A 23,503-nucleotide genomic window follows, 5' to 3' on the forward strand; every position below is an offset into this window, starting at 1 on the left:
GGTACAGCAGCAAGTTTATTGTTTTTAAGAATATTTGCTAATGTCATACAGTGATTAAAAACTATTATTTTCTCTGAATTACAGGAAGCAAATGAAAGCTAATTTTAGAGAACTCTCCATAATTTCTTGTACTTTTAAAGAAGGTTTATGTTTCTCTCCAAATTGTGAATTTAGTCACTAGTGTGGAATTGGTCTACTGACTTTACCAAAATCATTGCCCTCAAATTCAGTGCATCTCCATCTGAGAAATGACATAAATTAAGGGGTTATATGTCAATATCTTCCTAAGGAAATGCCTTTAGTAACTCTTATTTATACATCTCAAGATTTTCACTTTACTTACTTATTTGGTATTTCCTTATTTTGTATTAGTAAATCAAGGAAATAACATAGAATTAGTGCCAAGGAAATAGGCCTTTACTACTTGGTTCTCTCACTTTCTGACAAAAAAGAGTCAGATGAGAAACTGAGATTTGAACCAGACAATGCCACAAAAATTTTACTAACTTATACAGCGATAAAAAAATGTTGACTTAAAATGAATACTGAATCTTTCTAAAGCATTTCCTTATTTTAATACACACATACACATTCTAGGTATAATAAGTGGTAAACACATCACAAAAGCATTAAAAGTTAAGCCATGCTGCATGCAATTTTAAATCCTGCCATGCACCTGTCTCAGTATATTCCATGGAAGGCTACATTATTTTCACAAACAGAAGATGGAAAATCGTAGGCATACAATATAAAACATAGGAAAATGGAATTTTTATTTGAGAAAATGAACCATATCCTTTCAAAATAAAATTCATATTTTTACTTATGCTCAAAGCATTGTGAAATAATGATTTCAACCTAGCTAGCCATGCTTCTAGAAAAGAACCTAAGTTAAGTGGGAATGTTAATGAATAGTTACTAGTACATTTTAAACTTTTTTAGTAATTTGGAACACAAGTCACCATGGAATAATATAATACTGATTTCTCTGTGCTATAAATCTCCAGTTCAGTATCCCGAATAAGTCTGGAAATTGACAGTGAAAACAAGCATAAGAAGCACAGTGAAGCGGAGCCATGCTCTTCACCCACGCACCTGGAGGAACTACTCCAATACCATCATCAACCTCATAATCTGAGATGTCACTATCACTGATTCGCTGAGATCCTGCACAACAGTAAGGCAAACAGATACCTCTGTGTCTTGTTGATTTATGAAATGTTAAAGGACAGGGTCAAAAAAAATGTTTTTTAAAGCTACTTATTAACGTTACTACTAAATACTTCTGAACAAGAATAATACAAAGTAAATGCTGAGCTGATATAAAAAAAAAAAAAAAAGGTTTGTGATCCAAGGATAACATTTTCTCAATATTTCCTCTTTAAATCATTTAAGACATAGAAGGACCGGAATTTCATACAGTAAGATTTTGACTTTTCAAATTATTCTTTAAGTATATACACTGTTTTCTACCCAATTAGGTGCCCTCCTCTGCAGTTCAGGGTGGATGTGGCTGGTGGAAAGGTTAAAAGACTTTCTTGGCTGGAGCTCTACTGAGCTCATATTATTAAAAAAGGCACCATGGCTCTTTATAAAACATTTATGTTTATCCTTCAAAATTAGCCATTTTCTGCATTAAACATTAGCTTTGAGAAAATGATTGATCAGAGAGGCACTAACATGAAAAATTCAATTATATGAGGAACACAATCAGGTTCTAGATTACCAAAATGAAGCTTCTAAGTTTCAGTTGATTCATTATTTACTCATAAATCAAAATTTAATGGATACATGCAGAAAAGAATACTGTTCTTCCCAATCACCAGATGAGTAACAACAAACATACTTTACAATGTGTTTTAAAAAATGTTTCTTATGAATAACAATGTTAAAAATACCCAGGAGCTATAAGGTTATCAAGAACCTTATATGTAGCAACTCATCAATAATAACAAAAATTACTTTGTCAGTTAACCAACAATTCAATCAGTACTGGGCAAAGAATGATTAATTCAGAGTTTTTAAACTCTCAGCTCTGGAATCCCTCTACTGTACTATACATAATACTTGCATTAGGGAAATGTAGAAAATAGTTTTGCCAAGTCTTTTTGTATAAATAATTTTCCAGTATTTTGATGTCTAATAAACATTTGAAAAAATATCTTGAATGTTAATCTCTAATTTGGGTAACTAAAAATAACTTTAACCTACTTTGTAGTTTTTTGCTAGAGCTTTCTCCATGAATGTGTCGCCTTGGCATGAAAGGTGATGGCTGAGGCAGAGGTAGTGAAGATTCATCATGCGTCTGAAGTTTATACCAATGTGGCTCATCATCTAAAAGTGCTGTCTCCAATTCTATGAGGATCTGAAAGGGCAGTTCTTAAATTAAATCAAGCACCTTGACCAAAACATAATATAAAAGCTATCATAATTAATACATATCACAAAACTTCAATAAGCATTTGGCTCGAATCTTTACAATATACGTCACCTCTCCAAGAAATTCACTCTCTTCTTCTTGTACTCTTGGTTGATCCCACACAGTTATTTCTAACATCCGTTCTCTAAAATCTCTACGATGTACATGTGAATAGACAAATGTTTGATTCCATTTTGGTTCTAGTACTTTCTTTACTGTTTTAGTCCTCCTTTTGCTTTTATCACTGAAAAATAAGTATGTTTTGTAAATGAAAAAGCAAAATAAAGTATATGCTGCCATCTACTGTAGTGACATGTAATACCACTATTGGGATTTTAACTATTTTTAATTCATAACTGTTAACATTAAAGTCTAAAAAGACCATAGAGTTTAATACTATTCTAATTTTAACTACAGTGTTAGCAGTAGTTACGACAATAGACATATATACGCAAAGGTACATTCCAAATGATGTACAGCTATCCAAGACTAATAAATGTATAAACAAGGTAATAAAAATTTTTAAATTGGTAAATTATGTTTTTAAAAATACAAGGCTTGAGGGATTTTTTTTCAGGGAGAAAGTTTATTCCCTCATAGAAAATGATTTATTATACCTTAAAACTATATCACAGGTGCATGTGTATGTTCAAACTCATCAAAATGTTCACATTAATTATGTGCCATTTTTGGTATATCAATTTTACCAAATAAATAAAACTATATCCCAGGAAACAACAGTCTACCTTTTATATTAGTAACAATTTTTGCATATTTTTTTCCAAAATTATTCACTACCTTCTATCTGGAAGAAAATACATTTTCACATAGGGATTCCTGGGACGCCCATCTACTCTTGTCGGTAAATCTGTTGCTTGCAGAACATTTACAATCAGCTGGTGTCCCACTTTATCATACCACAGCTTTACCTGAGATCGATAAAGAAAAGAATCATTTGCACAAGCCCTAAGATATTCTAATTCTACAAAAAATACTATTTTTGAAGAACTTTTAAATTATAATTATAAATACTATTTTTGAAAAGAATACGAATTTGAAAGCATAACCACTTACAATTTGACTTTTTATGTATTTTAGACATGACTTACAACTGTCAAGCCTATAGTGTTATACTCTCTTAGATCATGTTATGAAAATAAAACTGATAAAAATTTTATTAAAAAGTAAGGAAGAAAGGGATATTGAAATAATTATCCTTGTTTTTAAACGCTAAGTGCCAGTGTTCAGTGATTATAAGTGACTTAATGACCTTATTGTGGCTACATGCATTTTGTAGCACCATATGTCACTGAAATAAAATGACGCTTGATGGATAAACAATTTACCCAAGTGATCTGGAAGAGATCAGGAAACATATTTACTGTAGGCCCCCTTTACACCAGGTACTGTTGTTTCCTGTTATTTTTTTCATTTAATTTTCATAATTCACCTATTAAATGCTAATGTTCATGAGAGAAGGAGAAAAGAACAAGGAAGGCAGGAAGGTGCATTACATACCTTCAGCTAAGCGAAGGCCAAATAATGATATTTTTACTAAGATTTCATAATAGTTTGAATAAAGAAAAACGGGGGAATGGCACACTGAAATACTATTGTTGAGCTCCTAAACACCAGAACTTTAGCAGTCAATATATTTATAAATGCTGGCAGTAAACAGTGTTAACATTATTATTTTTTTTTTAATTTAGAAGTTAGTTTTGGTTTTTTAGTTGAGTAAGAACTGTGAGAGAAAGTTGTCTAATGGCAATATATATATGGAACATATTTAACAGTCACTATAAGAAAATAAACTAATTTAACATAGGATTGGTCTTTCATAGTGCAGGGCAGATTAAGGATTCAAACCTGATTCCATATGAATCCATATCTCTGATTTCAAATAATACCAGAGATGTGTTTTTCAAAAACCCAAACGGATTTTCATCCCTCTTGAAATATAGGTGGAGTACTTCAGAGATTCACACACACAGAGATGGCAGGGCAGATAAAATAAACAGAAAGGACTATTCAAAGATATCAATCTACCAAAAACAGAAGTTAAAACCAGGAATGGTTTTAAAAATAACATCAAGCTTATAGTTATCTTCTTTGTTTAATTAACAACAAGAGAAGTACAGCAAAAGCAGACTACAGAAATCCACACATTACCAAAGGAGAAAAAGTACACTATTTACAGAATAGTTTGAAGCAAGTTTTCTTTCAGTTATGAATATAAATGTCCTGTATTCTACCATAATCTACACAGATGTGGCATTTCATAATGGTTAGCCATCACTTCCTTACTCCAGCTTTCCTCACGTCACATGTAAAGCAACAGTAAGAAAAACTGTAGCTTTTTCAGAGTGATAATCAGAAATGAAGTGTTTCACTAAATGTCTCAAGAAAGTAAAAAGAATATTGAAAAACTTTTTTCAGACTCCAGACTCATAAGGTTAAATTAGTGGAACATGACTTTCTTAGTTTCTTATATCTTAACAACTGACCTTGGAAACTTGCACACAAAATATAATGGATATTTTATTTACTTATGTTGTCATTTATCATTGAATGTTTATAATAACGGGGTATACTGTAGGCACTCAATAAACATTTCCAAATAAATATATGGATAAAGGCTAATCTAATAACTTAATAAATACATGCAAAATTGCTGAAATAGATTATGGTGTTAGGTGACTACAAACATATCATAGGCTTCAAAGAAAGCCATGCATTTTTAAGGACAGACTCAGAACAGTGAGCAAATCCTAAGGGTCCCCAACATGTACAAAAAAATACATACAGAAAGTTGTCCTGGCAAGACTTGTGGGGCATCTTTTAGGGCTCCAGGACTTGTTGGAGAAATAACAGAAATGGAAGGTCTTTCCATCTTCTGAGATTCAAAGGAACTTGAACCTAAAATGAGAAAAAAAATAATTTGTAGTAACATTTATAATATATGTGTAGGAATATTTTTTATAAAATGTTAAATGCATCTGTTATTTGTATAAAACCATAATTCAATACCATCAATAACAGTAGAACATACTTCCAACTGGATAGTCACAGAAAATTATCATACTGTCTTCTTTGGTTAATTGCCTATTTTAAAAGTATTTATAATGATATAATCAAATATTATATTTATTTGCTTCAATTTATATTGGTTTTCTACATTTCTGGAGGGTATCTGTACAGTTTAGATTCTTGCATAAACTCACATATGGGTGAAGGCTTCAGGCTTTACTGATAAGAAAGATGGTACCTGTTATTTTAATTATCTTGGCCAAAGAATCATCTATTATGAACTGTCCTTGCTGAAAGTAAAATGAATGCACATATAATATATGAGCCAAATCTAAGCCTAGAATTCACCACTTTTAAAATAAGATTTACCATCTATCTCAGTTTTGATCTTGAAATGTATCTTCTGTATGTCTGAGAATGCTGTCTCCAGTGACTCACCACAAGTGACCCACTTCACCTTTGTGTAGAGGAGGCTAGCTGTCCACTTAGCTACTTGGTGAGGCTTTCCTCCCCTCTTTTTTAAATGAGAGGTCTCTCTTCTCAGATCACTCTTAAAGTATACCTTGACATGATCCACAGTATAGAATGTCTATAGAATGCTATTACCCCAGCAAGTATAACCTTAAACCCACAGTCATTGAAAACTTAGCTTTACTGATAAAACATTCATGGAGCATTGCCGGAGGGTATGTCATCCACATATTTTTTTTCTAAATACACACAAATTAAGTCTAAATTAAGCCGTGTAGCATCACTCTGTGCCCTGCAAAGACTTTAAGAAAGAGTTCTATAAAATTCTTTGTTATTACGCTTCTTTTATCAAGGATCCTTAGGATAATTTTTTCTTGGGTCTTAGTACAAGAACAGTAATGCTTCTAATAATCAGTCTGCTTTTAGTATTATATCAGTTTCATTTTTAAATAGTATTGACACTATAAATTATGTAATTGGTCCCATTTCCTTCTGTGTATTAGTTATCAGAAACTTCAAAACCAAATATGGGTTCATCTAGCAGGTATGCATGTTGGTAGGCATTTGATATACCTTCCTAATCTTCAGCTCCTTGTTTATCCCAACCATATATTTTCCACCTCTTTGTAACAACGATCACTTGGATCACTTGTTTTCCTCTTAAATCACCTTGTATTTTGTATTTTGTATTTCCGTAAGATGGGGTCCATAATAACACTTGGTCATCAAGCCCAAGGTATTGAATTTAATATCAATCCATTGCAAAGTAAATATCTATCACTTCCACATTCTCACTGAAAACTTCATTACCAGTCTAGACTTTACTGCACACATTGTCATCTTCTATCACGTGGAGTGTCTTTAAAGGCTATGTAGATAATTCAACCCTTTAGCCTCACTGTCCCTTGACTCCCTTATATCCATTGAACTTTACCTCTACTCCACCTACTTACTTCCACAATCATACCTGACACTGTTACGCTGTTTTTAAATTATCTGTTAGCATGTATATTTCCTTCACTAGAAGCCTAGCTCATGAGACTGAGCTAATTACCAATCAGACTGAATAATCCAGTGTAACAATAAATTTTTACGTACAGCAAATAGAACTAGTACTATTATATTAACTGAGCTTTGTGAGGGTTCTGACTATTATGATGCAGAAGGTATACTGCCAGTAAAGATTTTTGTGTAACCATCACACAAAAAAAAAAAGGTGGGGGGGGAGGTAAAAAAAGAAAAATCTTAAAATAGAACTTTGGGTTTCCAATGATTGTCATAGTTGTCAACTTCTGATATCATTAGAGATAACCTTAGTATAGTAATACCAATTCATTTATATCAAATAATTAAAGCAAATGATAAATCTTTATTCTTTAATTTCATCCTATATATATCATAATAACAAATAAATCTTAAACTCACTGGACTCCAGTGGAGGATGGGAGCTCTCAGGGATCCGTGGAATATCACTAAAAGAAATTAGGGTATGGTGAAAATCCCATTAGCTAAGTTACCCTCCCTGAGGCAATCACAGCCACATGTATTTCAGTGGTGTGAACAATCCTTTTGGGTCTTTACAGGTGTGGAAATGGACAGGAGTTACTATTAAGGCAATTACTAATATGCATGATTGTCAAACACCACACACACACACACACACACAAACTGCAATAAAAATAAGTTTTTATATATTTAACAGCAAAACACTTCAACATGACAACAATCAGACTAATATTGTGGCTAAAACTACCACAATATTTTTACTACCAAAACAGTAGGTTTTGGAAATAAAAAATGTTAAAGGTAATATTTTATTTCAATTCTAGAAAATCAAAATGACACGTTTTTACTAATCAGTAATATGCTTTACAAACACATCTGAAAGAGTTTACTGAATGAAAGGGATGAAAACATTTCTTGATAATAAAATAATATGGTGAATATCATGGGCAAAGTTAATAAAATGAAAAGGATGAATTGCTTCGGAAAATAAAAATGGTTCAAGCTTGCAACAAAAAAGCTAAAATACTTTATATATGTGAATATATAATTCATATACACATATATAACCCTATATAGAGATTTGTATCTCTATACTGAAGTTAGCTAAATATATGGCCATTTACTGTATGATTAGAAAGTGATTTGTGAGAACACCCACTCCTGTCACACTCACAAATTACTCTGAATAAATGTTTAATTATAACCTCAGCTTAATCCATTATCCACTGTGACCTTAAGAACCCTGGACCAGCTTGTTTTGGGAAGTATACTGCATAGAACTATTTTACCTCTGGTTTTTCAAAGATAGTTTAGTATCAATTTAAGGAGATTAACAATATGTAAGTATTAACATGACATATTAAAGCAGACTGGAGTTAGTACCAACAGAATTATTAGAATAACGTTAGAATATTATTTTAGCATTTCTAACCACTTACCTGTGACCTAACTTCACTTTGATTTTGATTTTTCTTTGGACTACTGTGTGTGTGTCGGCAGGGGTAGAGGGGAGGGACAGAAACAAAAACAGTTTTCTCTCATTATTTTCTGGACTCATTTTCACTTTCTGTGCAAAGTAATTTTCATAACCACCTATAGTTTATACTTCTTACAAAGATAATACATCCTGTGTTATGTATTTTATAAATACATTTTATACGTATTTTTATAACTAGTAATTTGTATAATGTAAGTATTTCGTATGATAATTAAGAGACTAATTTGCAATACTTAAGACAACAACTATTTGAAGAAACCAACTATTTCTCTTCTGCTACCGTTTTCTAAATTTACCTAGGCAAATAAAAGTAAATTTTTAAAAAGAAACGTAGAAGCAATTAATTTTTAGATAGTACAACTTCCCTGAAAACCAGCCTCAAAGTCAATTATGAAAATTAGAATTTGGAATCCTAAAACCAGGTACAAGCTTAGGATTTGTATGTGTCTGAAAGATTGTGGAGAAGTTGTAAAAAAAATTTTAAAGTGATTTTGAATCAAAATATAATAATGTTAATTGCTTCAGTAATATTTTCAGGAATAAATTTCCACATTTACAAACATGTCTTCTTAATTAGTTCTACAAGAAAGGTGACAGAATAGTTCTAATACCAATTGTAAGTATAAATGCCAAGAATGTTATATTTGGTAGGCTAGCAAAAATGGTTCTTACCTCAAGATGGCAGATATTTCTTAGACCATGTATGATTCGCAGAATTACTATGCCACTAAACTGTGAATAAATTTTGGTTTCTGCTTTAAATTATAGAACTACATTAAACATAATTATTAAATATAGCTAGAATTATTCTTCTAGGATTCTAATAATTTCTCTATTAACTGGAAAGTTGATGCCAGATTTGATTTTTAAGTATAATCTTTGCATTCCATATTTCCTACAATTTAGGGTTTGACTATGCAAATTATGACTTTTTAAATTATTTTCATACAAAGGTAACAATCATGAAAATGTTATTCCAGTCCACTTTAATTGTCTGTTAGTTTTTTTAAAAGTTACCATAAATCAATATTTTAGCTGATTAATTTTAAACTACTACATATCTGAAAGTATTTGGCAATGTGTACAATACTTGATTTTAAATTATTTTTTGAAACTTTTGATTCATTTTCCAATTTACTTACCTCTTTTCCAGCCTCATATTAACCTGAGCACTAGAACACAGGTCATGTAAAACTAGCATAAATTATAAAGTGTTGCTATTTAAAAAAATTTTGCATGGAAATGTACAATACTTTTGCAAATGTCTTCAATGTTTACTCTTAATAATCACCACTTAAAATTATTTATAATCTTGCTTTTATTTTAGAGTTTATATATATTAATATTATTCTTTGAAATATGTGATCATCTGTTTTCAGTCCTTTGAAAAATAGGATAATTATATTTTCTTCTATGTTTTGCATTGACATATATGCATGAAGACAACAAAAATTAAAGGCTATTACTTTTTCAACATAAGTCCTGAATTAATGGCTCTGTAATATTTTAGACAATGGGGAAAAAAAAGAGGGATTTATTTCCAAAAATATATTCAAACATTAAGGCAACTATCTGGAGATATTTCAATATGTCTTCCAAAAAAATTAGACTGGCAAAAAGAATATTCTGGACTTTTGGGTTAGCCAGGAAATCTAACAATGTGGGGGACCCTACACACAGATTAAAAAAAAATTCCCATTGGCTATAGAGAATTAAATTATGCTAAAAACTGAAGTTTAAAAAATATTATACCAATTATTATGACCATTTTTTAAAAAGTTAAAATATTTCACACTCGCTTGATTTTAAACAAAAGTTGGCACTACCCATGGGTAAAAATATAGAAAAAAATACTCTCTTCTTAGTAAAATAATAAAAAGTTCATGTAGGCATGAAACAATTACGGTTTTAAATGTCATAAGAAGATGAGTTGTTAGTGACTCCCTTTAAGGAAATACTACTAAGTTAAATTACTAAAAATAGGTCTGCCATTAAAACAAAATATTTTTAGTTTATATTTCACTTCTGAAAATATATAACAATATTTTTGATACTACAGTTGTTAAATTGTGGAGCTTCTAAAATGTAGTGAAGAAAATTCAGTATTCAAGTTTAAAATATTAAGAAATTTAAAAAATATAAAGTGTATGCCCATAATTGAAGAAAAACTATCCATGTTATTAACATGTACTGTATGAATGTATAAACTTCTTTTTAAAACCCTGCTAATACATGTAATTTACTAAACTTAAGAAGTAAGTTTTTTTAGCCTTACCCAATAGGCCTTGAAACAATAATTTCAACTTGAGGTTCTGATTTTGATTCTAAAATAATGTTGTAAACTTCTTCATTTGTAGCTCCCGGCAGGGGTTTACCATTCCATTCTAGAACTTCATCCCCTTGAATTTAAAAAAAAGGGTATTTTTTTACCTTATATATTCTGTTTATTTTTCTTATCTTTTCTCTTTTTTTAACAAAGAAATGCAAAACATATACAAATAGTTTGTCTAGGCTCTGCTCTCAAAAGCAAATTGACTGACATATAATGTCAGCTAAATGGTTCTTCTAAACACTTTTTTCTTTTCTTTCTTTTTTTTCTTTTTCTTTCCCCCATAGAATATTACTGGTCACAGGAAACAGTACAATACAAAGCTACCTTTATCTTTTGAAATATACCAGAAATAATATAAAAAATAATCTCATGCTATGGGATGGAATTAGCACAGCCTATTTGGAAACATTAAAAAATAATAATTAGCAGCATGTCCTCCATATAATAAATGCAGGCAGCTCTATATGTGAAAGATTCTTATTTAACTCTGGATAAAGTCCTTTATTTTTGGTTGAAATAGCAATTAACATTTATTAGCATGAATTTTCCAATTATAAGTCATGCTTCATTGTCTTCACCAGACGCACAACAGAATAAAAATGCATGAAAGGATTTGAATTCATACCCACAGGGAAACGCAGGTAGCTATGGAAAAGTTACAAAGCAAGCAGATGTAAAACTGTTGCATGACAGTTAACCCACTTCCAGATGTTCATAACACACACATTCTATACATAATATATATTGTGAGCATTAAAGTAAAATTAGAAAATATTTTTAAAATATTTGAAAATAATAAAAAATTAATACAATACTCATTCATTTGTTAAATACTCTAAGAATCCAGGAGAATAATATAACGTTAAAATAAATGCGCTAATAATTTATTGTTGATATTTTAACTAGGGATTTTACCATAGATCATTTGGGAAAAACTGTTTATTTTCATGAATATTTAGAGCAGTTTTAGATCCCAAATGTTTCTCTCCTTCAATTCACAACAGCAGACTCAGCTGAAACACCCCAACCCCAATGGTACTTTAAGGTGTCTTAATTGTTTCTGCTCATCTTATTCTCAGTACCTGTAATGATTTAGTAGCTAATATATGCTGAATTGATAGATCAATATAATTTATATATATACATATATATACATATAATGAAAGATAAATATGTGATATATATATGAAAGATAACTGTAAACATGAGATGTTTCAGTTTGTAGGTATATATATATAGGCAAGAGAACTATAAACAGATGTTTTCAGTTTGTTTTTTAAAGTAGAAAAATATTGTTTTGCTAGGACTATTTTAAAGTATTTTTTCCCAAATGTTTGCTTACTCAAAAATGAAAACTAAATATTTGAAAAGCATATAATGCTGCTTTGGTTTGGTAAAAGAGTATGGTTAACATTAATAGTTAAGGGACTTATAACTGTTTGTTTGTCCTAAGAAGTTACACAGCAAGGTGTTTTACATAGGCAATGAATACACTTCAGTGTTAAAAAAAGAAATAAAATATAATTACAAATTTAAAATATATTCAGTCTTTTAAATTTGTTTGACCAAGAAAAAAAATAAAGTTTACATCATGTGAATATTGTATGTTTATGTGTATGTGTGTGTATGTATGTGTGTATGAAAAAAATACTTTCTGAAACAATATTTACCCTGATATCTCCAATTCTATCATGTTTCATTTCATTTTTTTTAATTGATGGATGTAAACCATTAAAGTGACTATACAGTAATGAGTTGCAGTCAACATTTTCAAAAGCACTGAATTATAAAAATTCTCCCCTTTATAGACAGCAATTGGAAGCATAACTGTTAATATCTTATTAACAATACATGTATTTATTTACAAATCAAAATATCTTAAACTAGAAGGTGGTGTCTTTAACAATATTTATTTTTATATGGATAATCTCTTCAGGCAGAGATGCAGATTATGATGATGCAAATAAAAGAGATTTCCTCTGTCATTGGTGGGGGAGACATACAGGAATTAATATCTTTACTAAAATGTTATGCACAATGATAGGAGTTCATCTGAGGAAGAGAAAGAGAGCCAGGTAGTGCTAGGAAGATAGTACTTAGGTATTGTTCCAGGTGAGATATTAGGAAACACTTTACAATTAAGGCAACTTTAGATGAGTTCTGAAGGATGGAAAGGACTTCAACAGGTAGAGAGCACAAGAGCAAAAAAGCAACCAGATAAACAAGAGGCATGGACCAGGTCTAATAGGTGGATAGCTTGCCAGGGACCTATAGGCACACTGCCATGGCTAACAGGTAAAGTGGATGGTAAGAGAAGTGGCTGGACTGGTTAGTAGAGGACAGAACTACAGAGCTTTGACTTAAGCAGATGATGACTGGAGACTGTGAAGACTTTTAATAAGGAGCACATCAGTGTCAACCTTGTTTTTGATAATTAAACCAAGTAGTGGTATAGTGCATGGACTTAAGGGGAAGAAACAGTACAGAAAGCTATGGCAAGATTAAAGCAAGATTGCAAATGCTGAACAAAGTTCACATTAATAAAAAAGCACAGCACTGTACAGCCAGTGATGGTTATATGCAAATAGAAGGAAGACTGTTCCTAAATTATAATGTAAATCAAACAGAATATATGATCTAATTTATTAAAATACTTCTTTCAAATGCATCAATTGCTTTTAGTGAAAACTCCACTTCTTTGTTTTACAGCTATCTAAGCTGAGCTTTTAACATTTTACATCTAAGTTTCTCAGGCTCTAGGCACATAAGGGTGTTAAAAAATGAAATTAATCACTAAGGGATATTTTATATAGAAAAACCCCTTCACTGACTTTATTAAGTGATCCTCTATTAAAATACAAAGACAAAATCAAAAGCCATTATGTTTATAATCTGATCTGCAAATTCAGATTTCTGTAGTTACATTAGAGCATTACATTAACTCAAGGGATTCTTATACTTTCTAAAAAAGAGATTCATAAACTTTCTAAGGCATGTTTCTCAGTCTTTAAACAAGCAAAGGCTCAGTTTATTGACATAGTCACACCTGATTGAGTTATTTTCTTATTAAATCATAACTAGTCCTTGATAAAAAAAAAAACCAGCGTACTGTACCTCTACACATCTTCAAAGCTGTATATATTGCAGATGAAGAAAAACCTCTGATTTGGATTTTCTCCCTATACAACACCTGCATAGGAAGTCTCTATTAAAGAAAAAAACCTAAATGATTTTGAACTGATATCCTGGTAATCAACTACAACAAAAATATCTTTAACGGTTATAGAACACTTTTCTCAGGGTCTCAGTAACTACAATGTTAAGGTATAAAAACTGAAAACAGCCTAGAAATGTTCTCTTTCTATGTGCTACGGGTTATTAATCCTCAATTCTGTAGTTCAGCTTTCTCTGTTTTCTTTGTAATTGTCTTTCAAATGCATAGGCAGACACTCCAACCAAAAGATTTCTACAAAACCATGAAGTAAACTGGGAAAAATACGTTACTATGATTTTAACTAAAATGAAGGGTAAATAAAAAAAACAGATTTTAAAGTGTGTTGCTACTGAATATGGTACATGTGAATATATTAAATGATTTTATCATATTACGTTAAGGTTACAGAGCAACATAATGTAAGTTTCCAAATACCAAGAAGTAGCACATCTGCATGAGTATAATACATGTCACAATAAAATTAACAAATACTTTATTATGTAATCTGTGTAAGAAATGTGATTATGGTTGTATTTTACTAAAAACACTGCTACTGGTAAGTGTTTTGGGACCACTATGGAAAACTTTAGTAATTATAATAGTTTAAAATATAAAAAATTAATTAGTGATATTATTTTTTCTACAAGGCTAACTTGTTTTGGTTTTTGTAGCAAAATTATAAAGTCATCTACAAAAATTTGTAATCCTGCAGCATTTTGCATCTATTTACTTTCACATGAATAATAAAAGATTCCTAATCTTACTCTCTCCAAACTGCCATTGATGCATAGTTACCTATAATTGCAGTAAATACCCACGCCAGGGGAAAAAATCTTCACCCATGCACTAAAATTAGTTATTTATTTAATTGACTTATTTGTAACTTACCCCACATTGAAAACCACCAACTCATGCAAAAAGTACACATTGTTTAAATGTTAAAAAGAAACTTTACCTGCTCGTAAGTGTCCAACTACATCTGCAAGGCTACCCTTCTTTACTTTGGTGATGAAGGCACCAAGGCGTCCTAAGTCAGTCATTTTTCCTCCAACAACCTGAATAATAATAAATTTATAAGTTCCCAAGATTCATATTAAAATATAAGTTTATTACTTTTAGGAATTAATCATACAGTCTTTTACAATGTATTTAGGATGGAGTGTAGGCACATTAATAAAGTGAAACATATTTTTGATTAAAGGAGTGGCAGTATACTTTTAAAAAGAAAACATCTCATTATATTTTAGATGATCATGTGTCCCAAGAAAGTTCATGTCCTGATTACTTATACTGACCTAACAACACAACGGCACCGAAAGTAGTGTTTCCTTAGAAGACAAGTGCGAGGTCTTTCCTACTTACGGAAGTGCGTGACACAGTTTACATTAGGGTTCGTTTTTCTTTATCCTCCAAGTTCATGCCTCCTATTAGAATTAAAGTTCTATATGCACATCATGCCCCATTGTCACATCAGATCTTTATCCCTTCTGTATACCTTTAAGTAGGATATAGGTCTAAGACATAAAGACTATGGATTCAAACCAAGAATAGGCCACTTCTGGGAAGCAATTTACCATGGCACTATGAGTAATAGCCTAAATTTATCTCTGCTACTGACCGTCTGAATGACTTCACCTGAAATACATATTCTAATCTAACTCCTAAAGTCTGGGTTATATTACTGAATATTTAACACTTTCACCTGGCTTTTCCACTGTAACTAAAACTAAATACATCAGAAAGTTTCTAAGTTTAATTTCTCCCAATGCAGTCACCAAGTGTGTATAAATAAAGGTGCAACACATGTTCTCAAAGGCTGAGGCTGACCCACCATACTTTGGGATATGCCCATTAGTGGAGGCGATCAGAATTATTTCATAGCAAGAGAAATAAATGTTAATAATGAATAAGGTGATACTATTAAGTGCATTAACTGAAGAAAAGTTTTAGTTGGATTAATAGTCAATGGTTTTGAAGAGGTCAAATTATCACACGACTATAATATAATATCTTAGCAAATAATTTTAAAGCCCATCTTTGATTGTTTCTCTAAGTTTCTGAAAGCAAATAAAACTATGTGATTTAGCACATATACACATACACACACAAATAAGACAAAATGTGCATATATATTTTTCCTATAATAAAATATAATCTTTTACAATTTGTTAGTTTTTCTTTATATCTGTTGGATGTCAGTTAATATTTTTAAAAGACACATTTTACTCTTTTGATACTATGATAAAGTCTATTGTACTTAGGAAACAATTTCTTTAATGATGTTTTATGTTGTTTGTCAAGATAAAATAAAATTATGCAGTCCACATAATCTAACTTTACTACCATCCATTAAAACCTTCTTAATGTAAAAATCATCCTTGAACTTCATACTGAGATAAAAATTCTTTATTTTCCTATACTTCATGGCAGTTTCCTAACACATTTGTAAGCCATATTATAAAATGATTTTGAAATATTAATCCAGATAAAAATACTGTATCTGTCATAAGACATCAATATACGAAGAAGATACGTTCACTAGGTGAACTGTATTTTGGAGAAGAGAGGAAGATATTTAAAAATCGTTGTCAGAAATTTTGTTGAAGTCAGCCTGTACTGTAATCCACCCTTAAGAAACATTTTAAACCAGCATACTTACTTTCAGACCCAGTAATGCACCTGATTCTTTGGGCATGGTTGTTCTCTTGTTCAGAATAACACGTCCAATTAATCGGTCCCCCTCTTTAGATGGTTGCCACGTTACAGGATGCTATCAAAACATGGATAAAGTTTTAAAAAGCTAAGTGGTTTTCTTTCCTGTAGACACATAATTATTGGTTGTAGCAAGCTGTGATTTCCTCAGTTAAAGGCACTCTAGAGGAAATTCTTTATTTTGGTGGGTTCTACCCTCAACTTACAACAATTTGCATTTGTAAATGCAGCTACATTTTATTTGCAGTAGACTCTTGAACTAAACAGTTCTAAGAGTGGTTAGCAACTAAGTAAATCTCTAAAAAATTGTTCTGAAATGATTAAATGAATTAAACTTAAAACATATCTGCTTATAGAAATAAAACCTATTCTATATTTTGAGTTGTTAATGTTGATATCATTAACCAAATAATATCTCATTTATATATAGTCATCATTTAATAATTGCTTCTTACTTAATTTAAAATTTGTTATAGAGGCACATTGATGGCTCAGTCGCTTAAGGGACTCACTCTTGATTTTGGTCATGATCTCATGAACCCTGAGACTGAGCCCCACTTTCAGCTCTGTGTTGACAGAGTGGGGGTGGGAGAGATGCTTGAGATTCTCTCTTGGCCTTTTCCCTGCTTGTGCATGCTCACCCATCCATTCTCTCTCTCAAAAAAAAACTTTAAAAAAAAAATTTGTTATAATTATTCAGTGATTTTTTTTCCCCTTCTAGACTGTACTACTTTAAATGAAATGAATATTTTCTTTCCTAAAATGTATAATGGAGGGCGCCTGGGTGGCTCAATCAGTTAAGCATCTGATTCTTGATTGTGGCTCAGGTCATGATCTCATGGTTTGTGGGACTGAGCCCTGGGTCAGGCTCTTTGCTGACAGCAAGGAGCTTGTTTGGGATTCTCTCTTTCCCTCTCTGCCTCTCCCTTGCTCGCTCATGCATGTTCTCTCTCTCTCTCTCTCTCTCTCTCTCTCTCTCTCAAAATAAATAAATAAAATGTTTTAAAAAATGTATAACGAAACAGAGTAAGACTGCTATCCATCACATGTCAAATATAGATAGGACAATGAACAGTACACATCCTCCCTAAGCTCCAACTTTCATTTCCCAGAAAGCTTACCGAACTAATAGGTGATGTTTCCCGGCTATGCCACGTGGCAGGATCCAACCAGTAATAATCCAAGTCACCTGCACCATGGAGGGGGGGGGGATGAAAAGTGCAACGCTTTAAAGTGGAGAATGCATCATTTTAAGTATGACTTCTTCAGTCTATAAAGTAAAGGGTTATGAACATCATAATCTTGAGTGTGTACATACCAGAATGATATACCCCTGTATTGCAAAGGCTGTGACCTGAATCATTGGAATGAATGTTACAAATGCACTTCATACTATAGACTACCTTTATTCTCATAAATCAGCCTAGAAACACACATAAAAAGCACTGAAAGAATTGGGTTAACTCACTCCACCTTCCCTCGAAAGACTATCCATGCCAAGGCACAGCCTGCCATCTAGTGATGCTGAAAAAGTTTTATTCAATGAACTGAAATAAGTATTAAAACTTAGTGTCTCTCTTTCTACTCTTCTGAACTATATCATGTTATTTTAAAAATTAGCCTCTGGTCTCTATCGTCTTCCCTCATTAGCTGACACTAGGACACACATTTTAGCACACAGCGCTGAATAAATTATCAAGAATAACTTTTAGCAAGAGTACAACACAACCAACAGAAAATCCAATTGTACTAAGCCATCAAAAAGACTTTAAAAAACTTCACAAATCCTAATTTTGTAAGCATGAATTTATGAGCCTTTAATTTTGATTTTTTTGGTTTAAAAATATAATATTAAAACACCTGAGAAAAAAGGAAAAAAATAACAGAAAGCAGCAGTGCTCTCAGTATTTGCACAGGAAAAAAAGGAATGGGTGAATGTGAGAATAAATTATCTCTTACATTTTAAACATTAGATTAAATCAATGAAATTTTTCTCCTGATGTATCTTTAAAGAGAAAAAAATTAAGAAAGTGAGTAAAGCACACTAATAGTGATATATATAGCTGAGTGTTGGGAAAATATGTCTTTCTGGTATCTGTGAAGATCACAAGCAAAGAACTGTATGTAGATGACAGGCATGGCAGATACAGTCACTATAAAAGAAATGTGATAGAAAATGTAAAAATGTTTAAAATCTGCAGGCATAAAAAAACCTATACACCTAAGTTTGTTAGTAGTTGCTTCCCTTTTCTTTTAAAATAGTATCTTAGAGGGGCGCCTGGGTGGCTCAGTTGGTCGAGTGTCCGACTTCAGCTCGGGCCATGATCTCGCATTTCGTGGGTTCTGGCCCAGTGTCAGGCTCTGCTTCAGATTCTGTTTCTCCCTCTCTCTCTCTCTCTCTCTCTCTCTGCCCCTCCCCAGTTCGGGCACTGTCTCTCTCTCTCTCTCTCTCTCTCTCTCTCACTCAAAAATAAATAAAACATTAAAAAATAATAAAATTAATAAATAATATCTTAGAAAGGCTGAAGGAGTTTGTTATATATACAACAAATACTAAAATGTTCTTCAAATGTGTCATATACATAACAGTATGTTTTGTGAAGGGTTGAATAATAGAAACTGCATTAACAGAAACTATATTGTTAAAATTCACTACACACAGAGTCCAAATCCCTTTCAAAATCACATACTTTAAAATGTGTACATGGCTTGGTGTCAATGATTATCTTCTTCCGAACCACCTCAGTTAATTAAATACAATGAAATTGTAAACAGGGTTTTTATCCCTCTTTTATTTGTACTGTTTGTAAACTTCAAAAGTTTTTTTATTAATTTTTTTCTTTGAATATAACTGACGCACAATGTTACATTAGTTTTAGGTGTACAACATAGGGATTCAACATCTCTATACCTTATGCTGTGCTCACCACAAGTGTCGCTGCCATGTGTCACCATACAATGCTATTATAATACCACTGACTATACTCCCTGTACTTATTCCCATGACTGACTCATTCCATAACTGGAAGCCTGAATCTCTTACTTCCCTTCACACATTTTGCCCATCCCTGCCTACTTACTTATTCTTAAAATTGCTTTTATCTTTAGTATTATGACACTGTTCCCTTGAAAGAAAAACTATGTATAATAATAATAAAGTTGCAATTATTATTAAGTAGTAATTAAAAATATAATTCAAGAGATTATTATAACTCATAAAACTTTTTCCCTAAAATTTCATATACTTAGGAGTAAGAAAGACTGATGACTCCTTAAATGCTGACTCAATTTGAAATACTGTGACAAATTAACAGAACACAATATTTACGGGGTTTAAAGAAGAAAATTAGTCATTAAGTTGAAAGTTGGACTGCTTTGAAAGTCGTTGAGGTTAAAACAATGGCAAAATCCAACCCATTTTAAAACTTCAAGGGAACAAAGTTTTTTTATATCCTTCAATTAGTTAGATCTTAAAAACTACACTCCTTGGGATCTTTCTCTGGCTCATGCTTCAATTCCTCATACGGTGTTTCAACCCTGTGCTTCACTCACCTTGTCATAAGTAAATCTAGATCTACATATCTGATTAATATTTCCTGTGCAGAAATTGGTCTTTATATGCAAAGAACCAAAAGCTGATGTTTCTGGTACGTTTGGTGATGATACCAAGCACACTTTAGTATAAAAACGCTGCTTTCAAGCAATGGTATCCTATCATCTATAAGCTTTGTATAATTATGATCTTAAATGGAGAGTCTAATTTAATTTGTTTAAAATAGGATAATTTTGGTCATACCTAGTGTTGATGTCTACTAAAAATTTCTATTAAATGAAAATCTAAAAGACATTCAATATTTTAGCATACAATATTTGTATATATTTTAATGTATAATTACACTTTTTCACATCCTGAATAGTTTCTAACAGTTTTCTTATCACAAATGTCATTATCACCCATTAAAATATAATATTTTTGCTTAAAGACTTATGAGAAATAAATTCTAAAATCTAAATATGTAGTTTTAAACTTATTTGTTCTTCTTTCCATGTAATTACTAAATTTTAAAGATATTATTGAATTTTTAAGTACCGTAATTTGTATTTATAAGTCATATTTCTCTATTATTAATGGACTAAGCAACACTCACCAAAACCTCCTCCTAAAATATTCAGAATCTAGTATTTCATTAATATAAAACATTTTCCTTGATTATCTTTCTAATAGGTGATTAAAGAGATTGATTTCCAAGTAGCATAGCTACAAAATGATAAACTCATGGTATTTGCTTAAAGACCTGATACAAAATCATTTTGGTTCCAATATTCAATATAACTATAAAAGAACAAATGCACTATTATCATTAATTTAGATCCAGGGAATATATCAGTCTACTGAAATGGCTCAAGTTCATAAACAGCTAAAATTCAATAATGTGTTATAATTTTGAGTATTATTTTTTGTTAAAACTTTAAAAACAAAATTTTATCCCATCTCTTGTGAAAAAGTAATTAATAAGTAAGCACACAACTTTCATTGCACAAATGAAAGTCAGCTAAATGACTCCTGAACCTTCTGTAAAGAGAACCAGCTTTTCCTAACACAGGTTATTACCATTAGAGGATATAACAATGCATAAATATGCACCTCTATGATTTAAAATTCTGTATCTTGTGATATTTAATGTCAAAGCACAGTGGATTCCAATAAGACGAATCAAAGTCATTTGAACAAAAATGCTTTCTACATCATACAGATGCATAACTGTGTATGAGTATATTAACATTGTAAAAGGAAAACCATAACTCTGATTTACAAAATAAATATCTAACAATTCACATGATAATTACACTTGACCAGGTGGAATGTGTATCTAATGTGTAGGTAGCAAAAGAAAGGTTATATACATCAAAGCTGTTATGTATTAGAAAATCTGGAATTCTTTTCTATTTCCATAAGAAACATACAGCATATTTTTAACCTCATTATAATGATGGTGTTAAAAGATGGCACACAAACTGATTCAAAGATTGACTCACAGTAACTGCACAATTCCAAATACATATCCTTAACTATGTTACCTGTCATCTCAAAGAAAATTATTCTTCCTATATAGTACAGATTGTTGTTATCCAAAGAAATTATAAAATTCACAGACCAAAAATCGGTAGAATCATCCTTCCCAGAGATTTCCTATACCTCTTAAAATATTCTCCTCTTTTATTTTTGTTTATTCTCTATAGTAGGATGTGTGTTGGGACTAAGTAAAATTAAATAAATCCTAATATATTTTATTATAGCATAGCACATAGACAAATTAAAATACTGGGCAAAAAATATATTTGTTGAATGTATGCAGTGCACACACAAAAACCACTCAAGTTCTAAGAATGAGTTTTTAATTTAAGACAAAGTAGGGTATTTTTCATACTGAGTACCATGGTCAACACACATGAGTTAATAAATATTGCTTTGGTTATAATGTGATAAAAATGTTATACATTTGAAATCACTTAAATATTTTACAAGGACATTCTTTTCATAGATAGGAATTAAAATCCAAAGCCTAAGAACTGAGATAAAAATCTTAACTTCTGATTAATATAATGAAAATACCATTTTGAAATAATTTCTTCTTATTTTAGAAACCTATTTCAGATAGTCCCATGCTGACAAAAGGCAAGTGTGTCTGCTCCCACTTCTAAATTAAAAATAATAGTGGAACGAACTTTGAAATAAATAAGCAATAATTTGCTATACAGCAAAATCCTACAAAGCCTAATTTCACTTGAGTTAAATTAGCAGTCATGGATAAGAAACAAATATTATTTAATAGGTCTTAGAATCCAGGCATTAAAATAAAATGGGAAGATATACTTGCTAAATTCAATCATTAATCATATAATCAGTGAAATATTAAAGTCTAAAAATAAATATAAATACCATGTGTAAGCAAAATCAGTAAATTATCATTCACTAAAGAATTACTGACAGTCTAAGTTCCTAGGATAGTAAAAACATTGTTCCTCAAATACTTTTTGGTGATTTTATTCAAAATATACACTAATATACACTACACAATCTGACAGCAAATACTGTACAATTAAGGAACAGAGATTTGTGTCCCTTGAGCAATAAAGCTTGAGGCAGGGCCAGAGGCATTCCCAAACCACTGGTCTTCACAAGAACCTCTTCAAAAATTCTAAGTAACATAAATTCCAATTTCTGGTTTTGGTCCAGGACACACACACACACACAAGGTGCCATTTGCTAGAAGACTTACATTATTCCAGTCTGTACAGATTCACTAGAGTGGCTGTTCTCTAAATGCTTGTTAGAAATTTCACTTTCAAAATTCCCCTTTGTTAACAATGAGCTCTGCTTCTATCAGAACCAACAATACCATTCTCTCTCGGGTGTATAAATTTTATGGTTCAAGGAAATGCAAATTTTCTTTGTTAAGTTAATTTGTTATTATTTGTTAAGTTAATGAGGTGCCAAAGATGCTTGTATTAAGAAACATTTATACTCAATAGAGCCTCCAGAGTTGAACTACATCCAGTGAAAGATAAGATATTTGTGTAAGGGCCCATGGTGCCATCTTTGTTTAATACTTTTAGGGCACGGGAATATAGGCTTAGTACCTGATCTAGAATTTCACTAACATATTTGGTGGAGCTGATACTTCTCTGGTTATTATGCGTATTTTTGTGTGAATTTGAGAACTAATGGAACATCAACCGTATTTGCCACACAATTCTACAAAGCAATAATGTGGAACTCAGAATGAACACTCTGGTTGAGCTCTGAGCTCAGTCATTCAGATA

The 23,503-nt window shown here is 31.4% G+C and overlaps 1 protein-coding gene across 48 annotated transcripts in view; it reads right to left on the reverse strand.

The window, feature by feature from the left end:
* RIMS1 (regulating synaptic membrane exocytosis 1) overlaps window positions 1-23,503 on the reverse strand; it is a 486,916-nt gene that overhangs the window by 159,874 nt on the left and 303,539 nt on the right. For all 48 annotated transcript variants that reach the window (XM_027057435.2, XM_027057431.2, XM_053222599.1 and 45 more), the window contains 10 exons: window positions 17,800-17,867; window positions 16,626-16,736; window positions 14,922-15,021; window positions 10,696-10,819; window positions 7,343-7,389; window positions 5,223-5,335; window positions 3,218-3,348; window positions 2,492-2,663; window positions 2,212-2,365; window positions 1,096-1,167 (listed from right to left, as the gene is read on the reverse strand). In XM_027057435.2, coding sequence (XP_026913236.2) covers window positions 1,096-1,167; window positions 2,212-2,365; window positions 2,492-2,663; window positions 3,218-3,348; window positions 5,223-5,335; window positions 7,343-7,389; window positions 10,696-10,819; window positions 14,922-15,021; window positions 16,626-16,736; window positions 17,800-17,867 — 1,092 coding nt within the window. The remainder of the gene's footprint in view (window positions 1-1,095; window positions 1,168-2,211; window positions 2,366-2,491; window positions 2,664-3,217; window positions 3,349-5,222; window positions 5,336-7,342; window positions 7,390-10,695; window positions 10,820-14,921; window positions 15,022-16,625; window positions 16,737-17,799; window positions 17,868-23,503) is intronic.

The sequence above is a fragment of the Acinonyx jubatus genome, chromosome B2, assembly GCF_027475565.1.
Source record: "Acinonyx jubatus isolate Ajub_Pintada_27869175 chromosome B2, VMU_Ajub_asm_v1.0, whole genome shotgun sequence".
NCBI lineage: Eukaryota > Metazoa > Chordata > Mammalia > Carnivora > Felidae > Acinonyx > Acinonyx jubatus.